Source organism: Macaca thibetana, chromosome 3 (assembly GCF_024542745.1).
Source record: "Macaca thibetana thibetana isolate TM-01 chromosome 3, ASM2454274v1, whole genome shotgun sequence".
Lineage (NCBI taxonomy): Eukaryota > Metazoa > Chordata > Mammalia > Primates > Cercopithecidae > Macaca > Macaca thibetana.
Window position 1 is genome coordinate 15,902,570 of NC_065580.1, and position 10,669 is coordinate 15,913,238.

Here is a 10,669-nt window from a genome sequence, read left to right on the forward strand (position 1 = left end):
CCCTTCTGCATCTCTGCGGTGCCACCTGCCCGCCCCACCCCTCTGTTCCCTGTTCGAGGCCTCCCTCACCCTTCCTTGCAGACTGAGGCCTCACCACACCGAACTTGCAAATTCCCTTCTTTCCCTTTAATGAGGAGGGGGCTGGTGGAGAGGCGGAGGACCAGGGAATGCAGCCATCGGGAGGGTTGGGTTTGCTGTGGGGCATCTCTCACAGAGGCTGTTGGAGCCCGGCTCACGTCCCACATGTCCCTTCTCGGACCAGTGTCCAGGCCTGAGTCACGGGCATCATCATTTCCCGGCACGCTGCCGCGGCCTCAGACCTCCACTGAGCCCTGCTGCCTCAGGTGTTGCTGAAGGAGCTGGATGTGGTGCAGCAGCTTCTTCTGGTGGCCAGCCAGGGTGATGCCCAGGGCAGGCAGGTCTCTGGTTGGGAGGGAGGGGATCAATTCTGGGCCAGCTTCTCCGAGATCCCCAGTACGACCCCCAGCCAGCGGCCCAGAGCATTCACCCCCTACCCCACCACTCCCTGCTTACTCCAGGCTGAGCTGAGCCACATCACTGAAGGTACAGAGGCCAAACTTGGAGAAGTTGTCCTGGTAGCACTCCAGTCCAATGGCTGAAAGCCAGGCCTGGGGTGAGTCCAGACAAGGAAAGTCCAGGGCCACAGGGGTCAGAAGGGCCTGGGAAGGCCTAAGAGGGGAGGGGCAAGCAGGGTCAAGGTCTCTTCATCTTAGCCCCTCTCCTCAGTTTTCTTTAGGTTTGCATCTACCCTCCCTGGCTTTCCCAGACTCTAGCCCCAAGCTCCAGACCTTTCCCCTGGGTCTCCGCCAGCCTGCAGGGTATCCGGCTTGCGGATCATCTTGTCAAATGCAGCCACCAGCTGATCAAAATGAGGCCGCCGGGCACGGTCCTTCTGCCAAGTGTCCAACATAAGTAGATGTAATCCAGGAGGACAGCCTGGAGGTGGGGGCAGCCGGAACTCCTGCTCTATTGCATTTAGTACCTGGGGGTCAGAGGAAGACTATGATGATGGGAAGTTTTGTTAGTAGAGGGAAGTACTTTGTTGGGTAGGAGGGTGGGCTGGAATCTGGTGGAACATGAGGAGAAGGAACTCAAATATATGGAATCCAAGAGCCATGAGATCTTAGAATACAAATGGAGTAGAGAATGGAGGTCCTACTAGAATGTTCCAACCAGGGAGGGATCGGGGTGGGAAATCAGCAGTGTCTAGGTCGGTGCTTACCTCCTGTTCACTCATGTCCCAGTAAGGCCGTTCTCCATAACTCATCACTTCCCACATGAGTATCCCAAAGCTCCAGACGTCACTGGATGCTGTATGCTTTCCGTGTGCAATGACCTCTGGGGCTGCCCAGCGAAGCAAACAACTTGGGCCCTGAGGGGTAGAGTCAAAAGCAAATAGTAATAATCATAGCAATAGTCACGTTTATTGAGCAACTACTTTGTGCTCAGATATGTCAAGGGTTTTACATCAAGCATCTCATTTAATCATCATAACAACCCTCTAAGGTGGATGATATCATCTCCATTTCACAGAAGCAGAAGCAATAGTCACGTGTATTGAGCAACTACTATGTGCTCAGATATGTTAAGGGTTTTACATCAAGCATTTCATTTAATCCTCATAACAACCCTTCAAGGTGGATGATATTATCTCCATTTCACAGAAGCAGAAGGTGAGGCTTAGAGAAAGTGAACTTGTCCAAGGTCACAGAGCCGGAGAGGAGAGTGTTCAGAATTTGTACCCAGCTGTGCTGACTCTGGAGTCTCTGTAATCTCCACAGTGGGGGAAGGACAGGGGGTAGTTCTAGATTGTTGCAGGTCTCCCCTCCCTCTTCCCCTTTCTTTGTCTCGGTCCCTGAGGTCACCTAGGCTTTCATCTCCCCCATCACACAGGAGAGCCTCCCTCCTTTCGGGGACTATGACATCCCAGCTGAGGTGCCCACCCCAGATTCCGGCTCACCACCCCTCCACCCAGCACCTGCTGGGGCATGCCACAGGCCCCAGGCTGTGCCCCCAAGGCTGTGCTCTCACCTGAGGACTGTGGCCAAGACGGGCCACCTTGCACACCAAGTGGCTATTTACCAGCACGCTGTGGGCAGAGAGCGAGCGATGGACGAAGGCAAAGCTGGACAGGTACTGCATGGCAGCAGCCACTCCCCGTTGCATGGCCACCAGCTGCAGGCTGCTGAACTGGCCCTCCCGCTGCTGAGGGGCAGGGGCAGGGGGCAGAGGTCAGTGACTGGAGACAGGGAGACCTCGTCATACTGCACAGCAGACAACAGCATGAGAGGGGGAGGGTGTGGAATCAGAAAATGGCCTGGGAAGGAAGGACAGAGACCATGGAAGGTGGGGTGGTAAGAAGCAAAGATATAGGACCTTGTCTCCTGGAAGCTTTCCTGGACCCCAGGACCCTCCTCCTTCACCCAGGCTGGACTGACCCTGAGGAAGCTGTCCAGGGGGCCAAGCTCCATGAACTCCGTCAACACCATGAGGGGTCGGCTCTTGGTGACCACACCCTCCAGCCGCAGGATGTTGGGGTGCTGGAACTGACCCAGCACCGCAGCCCGGCCCAGGAAGGTCATCTGCAGGCTTTCGGCGCCCCCGGCCCACAGGGCCTGGATGGCCACAGTCTGCTCCCTCCGTCCCCGTGGCTGTAGGCGGCCCCGGCGCACTTCGCCAAAAGAGCCTGGGAGAATAGGTGTAGGTTGGGGTGGGGATCAAGGCTCACAGTGTCCTGGCTGTGTTTGGATGGGACTGGCCAGGGGAGGCCACAAGGGAGCCCCGTCGCTCTGATCCCTGCCTTGCCCCTGCTGTACCTGTCCCAATGACCTCCTCAATCTTGATATAGGCAGGATCGATCTCCCGGGCAAGTTCTCGGATGGCCTGGCAGGGGTCCTCGTAGGTGGAGGGGTCGATGTAATACTTCACCCCAGGTCCTGGAGGAGTGTGGAGTATGTTCTGAGTGGGTTGTGCAAGCAGGGCTGGCCACACACCCCAGACATGCCCACTTACCTCCAGAAGATTGTGCCAACGAGCTCCCCCAATCTTGGGGGGATCCAGCCTTCCCTGCCATGTGCCCCGCCCGTGTGTTCCCCAGCCCCACCCATTTCTTCTCCTCATCCCCACCTGGGCTGCTGTATTGCTGCAGCTGCTCCATATAGCCAGTCCCACGCCGCTTCCTGAGGGACAAAACGGTGACCGGGGATGACGCTCCCATTTCCACCCCCTTGCTGCCCCCTTGTCACCCTCACAGATTGCTCTTTAGTTGGTCTGTGGAGGGGGACACCAGTCTGGCCCTCCTGCCCACCTCCACGTGGGGCCCCGTGCAGGGGCTGGCTGATGGGAGGAGCACCCGTGTGGGGTTTCTGCTGGGGGCTCCGGACTTGGCAGGACTTGAGGTTTGGCTGTGGAGTTAATGGCGCTGGGCAGAGTTGGGCAGGGGTGGGGACTCACCGCTGGAAGACGACCGCCAGCACGGTGATGGCTGCCAGCAGGAGGAAGGCCAAGGCCCCCAGGATGGAGCCAATCACCAAGGAGAGTCTCTCCGGAAGCTGGGAGGACAGCTCCCCTGGGGGACCAGCCGACAGGGTCACAGGTGGGCCAGGTGGCTCATAGGTGCTTGTTCATGTGCCCAGGCACGCACACACACCACAGGCACACACAACACGCGTGCATATGCCGCAAACCTTCCACATCCACACACAGGCACACACAACACACACACACACCCCCCCACAGCCCTCCCACATCCACACACAGGCACATACAACACACACACGCCCACAGCCCTCCTACATCCACACACAGGCACACACACACACACACACGCCCACAGCCCTCCTACATCCACACACAGGCACACACACACACACACATGCCCACAGCCCTCCTACATCCACACACAGGCACACACACACAACACACACACACACACGCCCACAGCCCTCCTACATTCACACACAGGCACACACACACAACACACATACACACCCACAGTCCTCCCACATCCACACACACGGACACACACAACACACACACGCCTACAGCCCTCCCACATCCACACACAGGGACACACACACACACACAGCCCTCCCACATCCACACATAGGCACACACACACACACACACACACACACAGAGCCCTCCTACATCCACACACAGGCACACACACACACACACACACGCCCACAGCCCTCCTACATTCACACACAGGCACACACACACAACACACATACACACCCACAGTCCTCCCACATCCACACACACAGACACACACAACACACACACGCCTACAGCCCTCCCACATCCACACACAGGCACACACAACACACACACACACGCTCACAGTCCTCCCACATCCACACACAGGCACACACAACACACACACACCCACAGCCCTCCCACATCCACACACAGGCACACACAACACACACACACCCACAGCCCTCCCACATCCACACACAGGCACACACAACACACACACGCCCACAGCCCTCCCACATCCACACACAGGCACACACAACACACACACGCCCACAGCCCTCCCACATCCACACACAGGCACACACACACACACACACACACACGCCCACAGCCCTCCCACATCCACACACAGGGACACACAACACACACACGCCCACACACATGCTCACAGCCCTCCCACATCCACACACAGGGACACACACACACACACGCGCTCACAGCCCTCCCACATCCACACACGGACACACACAACACACACACGCCCACAGCCCTCCCACATCCACACACAGGGACACACACAACACACACACGCCTACAGCCCTCCCACATCCACACACAGGCACACACAACACACACACACACACACGCTCACAGTCCTCCCACATCCACACACAGGCACACACACACACACACACACACGCCCACAGCCCTCCCACATCCACACACAGGGACACACAACACACACACGCCCACACACATGCTCACAGCCCTCCCACATCCACACACAGGGACACACACACACACACGCGCTCACAGCCCTCCCACATCCACACACAGGCACACACAACACACACACGCCCACAGCCCTCCCACATCCACACACAGGGACACACACACACACACAGCCCTCCCACATCCACACACAGGCACACACACACACACACACACACAGCCCTCCTACATCCACACACAGGCACACACACACAACACACACACACACACGCCCACAGCCCTCCTACATTCACACACAGGCACACACACACAACACACATACACACCCACAGTCCTCCCACATCCACACACACAGACACACACAACACACACACGCCTACAGCCCTCCCACATCCACACACAGGCACACACAACACACACACACACACACACGCTCACAGTCCTCCCACATCCACACACAGGCACACACAACACACACACGCCCACAGCCCTCCCACATCCACACACAGGCACACACACACACACACACACGCCCACAGCCCTCCCACATCCACACACAGGGACACACAACACACACACACGCCCACACACATGCTCACAGCCCTCCCACATCCACACACAGGGACACACACACACACACACACGCGCTCACAGCCCTCCCACATCCACACACGGACACACACAACACACACACGCCCACAGCCCTCCCACATCCACACACAGGGACACACACACACACACGCGCTCACAGCCCTCCTACATCCACACACGGACACACACAACACACACACGCCCACAGCCCTCCCACATCCACACACAGGGACACACACAACACACACACACACACACAGCCCTCCCACATCCACACACAGGGACACACACAACACACACACGCCCACAGCCCTCCCACATCCACACACAGGCACACACAACACACACACGCCCACAGCCCTCCCACATCCACACACAGGGACACACAACACACACACACACCCACAGCCCTCCCACATCCACACACAGGCACACACAACACACACACACACACAGCCCTCCCACATCCACACACAGGCACACACAACACACACACACCCACAGCCCTCCCACATCCACACACAGGGACACACACAACACACACACGCCCACAGCCCTCCCACATCCACACACAGGGACACACAACACACACACACGCCCACAGCCCTCCCACATCCACACACAGGGACACACAACACACACACACGCCCACAGCCCTCCCACATCCACACACAGGGACACACACACACACACACCCACAGCCCTCCCACATCCACACACAGGGACACACACACACACACACCCCCAGCCCTCCCACATCCACACACAGCATGCATACATACTCCTACAACTCCCCACCTCCCCGAGGAGCCCCTAGGTCAGCTGCTGAGCAAAAGGCACTCTCCTTCCCCACAGAACTTCTGGTTGGAGAGCACTGGGCCAGGGTTCAAGGCCAGACAGTCCCTGGGCCTCTCCTCACTACCCACTTGGGCCTTTACCTGCCCATCCGGCCCCCTACCCCCACTCACCTTGAGGAAGCGTCTGGAAATAGACTTTGCCCCCGTAGGGGCCGTGGCCGGCAGCAGTCCGGGCTCGCACCTGGAAACCATAGATGTGGCCAGGGCTCAGCTGTGTCACGGTGGCAGTGTTGGTCTCGCTGGTCAGGGTGAAGGAGTGGGATTCGTCTTCTGCCTGGGGGTAACAGCCATTCACTCCCTGCCTGGCCCCCTCTTGCCCCTGCTTCTGCCCCTAAGGCCCCCAGCCACCCTCCCTGGTTGACAGGGCTCTCAGACACATGCCCAGTGCTGCAGGCTTCTGGGCACCTCTCCTTGCCCATTCAGCCTCTGGCCCCCACTGTGGGGACTGTGAGCTCCTGCCGGCCCTGCTGCGGACCCCCTACTCCTCCTGTGCACCTGGTCACCTCTGGCCCCCACCGTGAGGACTGTGAGCTCCTGCCGGCCCTGCTGCGGACTCCCCACTCCTCCTGCGCACCTGGTCATAGTAGCGGAGCTGATAGTCCAAGATGTTCCCATTGGTCTGGTCGGGCTGCGGCCAGGACACTGTGATGCTGTTGGATGCCCGGCTCACCTGGTGCACCACAGGGACTGCAGAGGGCACTAGAGTGCAAAAGGAAAATTATTAGGGGGATAGGAGTCACTGGGAGCAGGGTCAGCCTTGAGGGGAGGGCGGCAGGGGTGGACCAGGCTGGAGATCAGGAGTAGGGAAGGGGGCTCAAAGGAGCAGAGGCAGGGGATCCCAAAGGCCAAGGAAAAGGGCTCACCTTCATGGCTGGTGCTGACATTGATAGCTGCAGCCTGAGGAGGGTCAGGGCTGAGCTCAGACACCCCATTGACAGCCTGCACCTCTAAGATGTAGGGTACATGTGCTCGGAGCCCCCCCACTAACACTCGGCTCTCAGTCAGGCCTCTCTGGCGAGGGTCAAAGTGGACCTCATCCCTGCAGCGGCGACAAGTGCCCCCACCACCGCTGGCAGGCTCCTGGCGGCCTTCACACTCCTTGCACACGACGTTGAAGAGCAGGTCCCCTCGACCCCCCAGCTCCCGAGGCAGGCGCCAGTGTAGCATGAGTGCTGAGCCTTGCACCTCAAACCAAAGCTCCTGGGGAGCCGATGGAGGACCTGGGGGGCCGGAAGATGTGGTAGTCCAAGGGCCAAGAGGGCAGGAGTCATGGGGGGTGATTGAGGAAGGAAGGAGCCAGGGGAGGGTGGGTGGCCCAGAGGGGAGGAGACAGAAGAGCATGGGGTGGTGGTAGCCCAGAAAGGCAGGATGTGGGCCCAGGGGAGAATGGGTCAGGGAGAGAAAAGAGGGGGGACAGGGAGGGGAGGAAGCCAAGAAAACAGGGGAAAAACAAGTCACTCCAAATGCAAAGATCCCCCAGTGTTGCCTGCTCCCCGAACTTCTGGCCCCTCTCCCAGTCTCTTTCCCATTGCAGGGCTGGGTGAGGAACTCACCAGTGCAGGGGGCCTCTGGTGGGTCGGAACTGGCCCGGTAGAAGCCCTTCAGGCAGGGGCAAACTGGGGCTGCTGGATTGGGAGCGTGGCTGCGGGCAGGGCATGGTGAGCAGGGAACATTCCCAGCAGAAGCCTTATAGAGCCCCCGTGGGCAGGCTGAGGAGGCAGAGAAGAGAGTAGGGGCGTCACACTCGCTCTGTCCACCCACCCTGAGCTTCCAACACACAGCAGGCAGTTATCCTCGCAGCCTTCTCTTCCCCAGAGCTGGTTCTCCTTTTCTTCCAAGACTGAACCCCACCCTGTCTTCCCTCAGGCAGAGATTTCCTCTGCCATTTGCTGGGACAGAATTGCATTTCCATGGATGGAGAAAGTGAGGTGCCGTGGGGGCTACAGACAGGCCCAGTGCCAGATGTGGGTGTTCCCGGCTTATTGCATAAGCTCCCTCTGCGGAGGCCTGCTGCTGCAGTCATTCTCCCTAGCTGCCATCCACTGCCTTCCTCTACCTGCGTCCCTGTCACCTGGCCCTGCGAGGCAGGGACCCTCCCAACAGAAGGGCGAATGGGAACTAAAGGATTCCATTCCATAGTAACCCTGGAGCTGGAGCTAAACTCCTTTTGGTCTCCATCACTTCTCAGGCCTGGAGACTTAGGAGAAGGCAATTGCCGTGAAAGGCTCCAGAAGATTCCAGAAATTTCAGATGAGTGGGTGATAGCAAGTTTGAGTGCTTTAAGAAATAAAATTAGGGAAAATAGGGGTCCTTTCCTAAGATGGCTTATTCTTGACTTTTGCAGATGAAATGAATTTTGGGGTGTTCAGAAGAGGAGCCCAAAGGCTGCGGGTGGGTGGGAGGTGTCAGGCAAGTGCAAGAGGAGTAGGGTCTCACCTTGGCAGGCCTTGTCTCCTCGTGCTGGTTGGTGTCCAGGCTGGCACAGGCAGCCCCCGACAGCTACCATCCACTTGCCCTCCCCGTTGCAGTGCAGCCTCGGGGGGCTGCCTCCTGCCTGGCCCCCTACTCCATCCTCCTCTGGCTCTGCATGAGCCACACAGGTGCCCACAGCTGCCACCAGGGAGGCCCCCCCAGCCCCACTGGCCTGCGTCTCTGGAAAGGAGGCAAAGGATCGGAGCACGGCAGGGCAGGTGTAGGAGAAGAGCCTGACAGCTACCAGGGCCAGGCAGGCCCCCGTGTCCTGGAAGGCCACGTAGAAGCCACGTTGGGTGAGAGGCCCAAAGCTCCGCTCTTTGACGTTCAGCTGCAGTCCAGCCCGCTGCCCAGCCCCGTGGGGTCCCACAGCCCACGCTGCAGAGGAAGAAGAGGAGGAGGAGGGAAAGCTCTCGTCTGCTGCAATTGTGTCCACCTTGGTCCAGCGTTTGAGGTGCCAGGAGGAAACGCTCTCGGGGCTGTCGGGCTCCTCAGCCTGGCGGTAGTAAAGGGTGAAGGTCTCCCGGCAGGTGCCGCCGCTCACGCCCAGGCTGGAGCACGCCCGCACAGAGAAGTGGAGTCGAATGTGTGCCCTCTGGGCCCCGCGCCGCTCCACAAAGTGTGTCTGCAACCAATTGTCCTGCCCGGTGCCTGGAGGGGCCCCTGCCACATGACATGCCTCAAAGGTCCGAGTCAGGCGTCGCTGGTCGTCCAGAACACTCACCTCGTCCCACTGCAGGAAGGGGCAAGAGAAGCTTTAGAGGCTCCCGGCTTAAGCAAGGCTAGGCAGAGGGTATAGGGAAGGTGACATATCTATTCCAATGGGACTTAAAATTAACGACAAGTAAAGCAGATAGGGGATATCTTGAAATCTTGGTGCTCTAGAGGGAGGGATCCTTTTCCCATAATCCTCACCCAGGGTTTCCTTCATGAATTCCACTCTTCAGGGAACAGGGAGGGGCAGGGACAAGGGATTCAGGTTCAGAATGAGAGTGGCACTCACCCCCCCTGGTGGGTAGGTGAGCCAGCCAATCTCAGATGTCTCTCCGGTGGTGTCCAGCAATACCTCTGCCCAGAAATAAGAGGGGCACACAGTGGCCAAGCCTCCAGCCAGCACTGCCAGCCCGTACTCTATTCCCAGCGGGAACAAAAGAATGCCCCGCCCGGGCCCATGTCTTTGCCAGCAGGAGCACCGCTGTCCGTCAGGGTCCTTTCTCTGACAAATCTGATGTGGGTCTTCATTATCCTCACCATGCCTTTCCGTTTATTGATGTCTTCACTCTTATCTACCTTTTCTGAATCTTTCCCACTTCCCCCTTGCACTGGGTCTCTAGGGCAGGTCGGGTTTCTCCTGTCTCCCCTCCCTCTTACCTTCCAGAGCCAGAACTGAAGACACCAGGAGCAGCACCCATAGGCTACAAACCATGCCCGCCACTCTGTTCACTAACTGAGCAGCCCCTTCAGTAGCCATGGGGCATCTTCAGGGCGTCCACCATCGCCCCAGCCACCACCCTGCTCCTGGGTGGGGCTGCAGCTTTTGCAAGACTCTCAGCGTGTACAGCTAAGCTTGTTCCTGAGGAGACACACAAGACCAGAAGAGGCAGATGGGAGGAAAGCGTTTCTTCATATACAGCCCAGGCTCCAAAAGTTGTGTCTCCTCCTACAGCTCTCAAATCGCCCCAGCACCCACCATGGGACCGAAGCCAGGTTGCGTACTGCCTCTCCTGAGCCTGTGCAAATTTGGCCATCTTGGAGTGTTCATGCCTACTCCCTGTGCGACCCCGTCTGTGTTC

General features: G+C 58.6%; 1 protein-coding gene across 1 annotated transcript; it reads right to left on the reverse strand.

The window, feature by feature from the left end:
• Positions 1-104: 104 nt before the first annotated feature.
• Positions 105-10,445, reverse strand: EPHB6 (EPH receptor B6). The gene is made up of 16 exons (XM_050784960.1): positions 10,248-10,445; positions 9,880-9,944; positions 8,841-9,609; positions 7,958-8,113; positions 7,268-7,624; positions 6,979-7,103; positions 6,516-6,678; positions 3,475-3,589; positions 3,148-3,200; positions 2,838-2,957; positions 2,460-2,707; positions 2,053-2,226; positions 1,244-1,393; positions 810-1,003; positions 535-690; positions 105-423 (listed from the first exon to the last, which is right to left on the reverse strand). Exons 1-16 carry the CDS (start codon positions 10,345-10,347, stop codon positions 315-317), a joined length of 3,054 nt encoding a protein of 1,017 aa, XP_050640917.1. The 5' UTR covers positions 10,348-10,445; the 3' UTR covers positions 105-314.
• Positions 10,446-10,669: the final 224 nt, after the last annotated feature.

What these genes read in the sequence shown, in the direction of transcription:
- EPHB6 (XM_050784960.1), bottom strand. Translation starts at nt 10,347, where the DNA reads ATGGCTACTGAAGGGGCTGCTCAGTTAGTGAACAGAGTGGCGGGCATG. An exon ending in ACCAGAGGCCCCCTGCACTG is followed by an intron (nt 7,625 to 7,957) that starts GTGAGTTCCTCA and finishes CCGGCCCCCCAG; the next exon opens with GTCCTCCATCGGCTCCCCAG. An exon ending in CTGGCGGTCGTCTTCCAGCG is followed by an intron (nt 3,201 to 3,474) that starts GTGAGTCCCCAC and finishes TTTGTCCCTCAG; the next exon opens with GAAGCGGCGTGGGACTGGCT.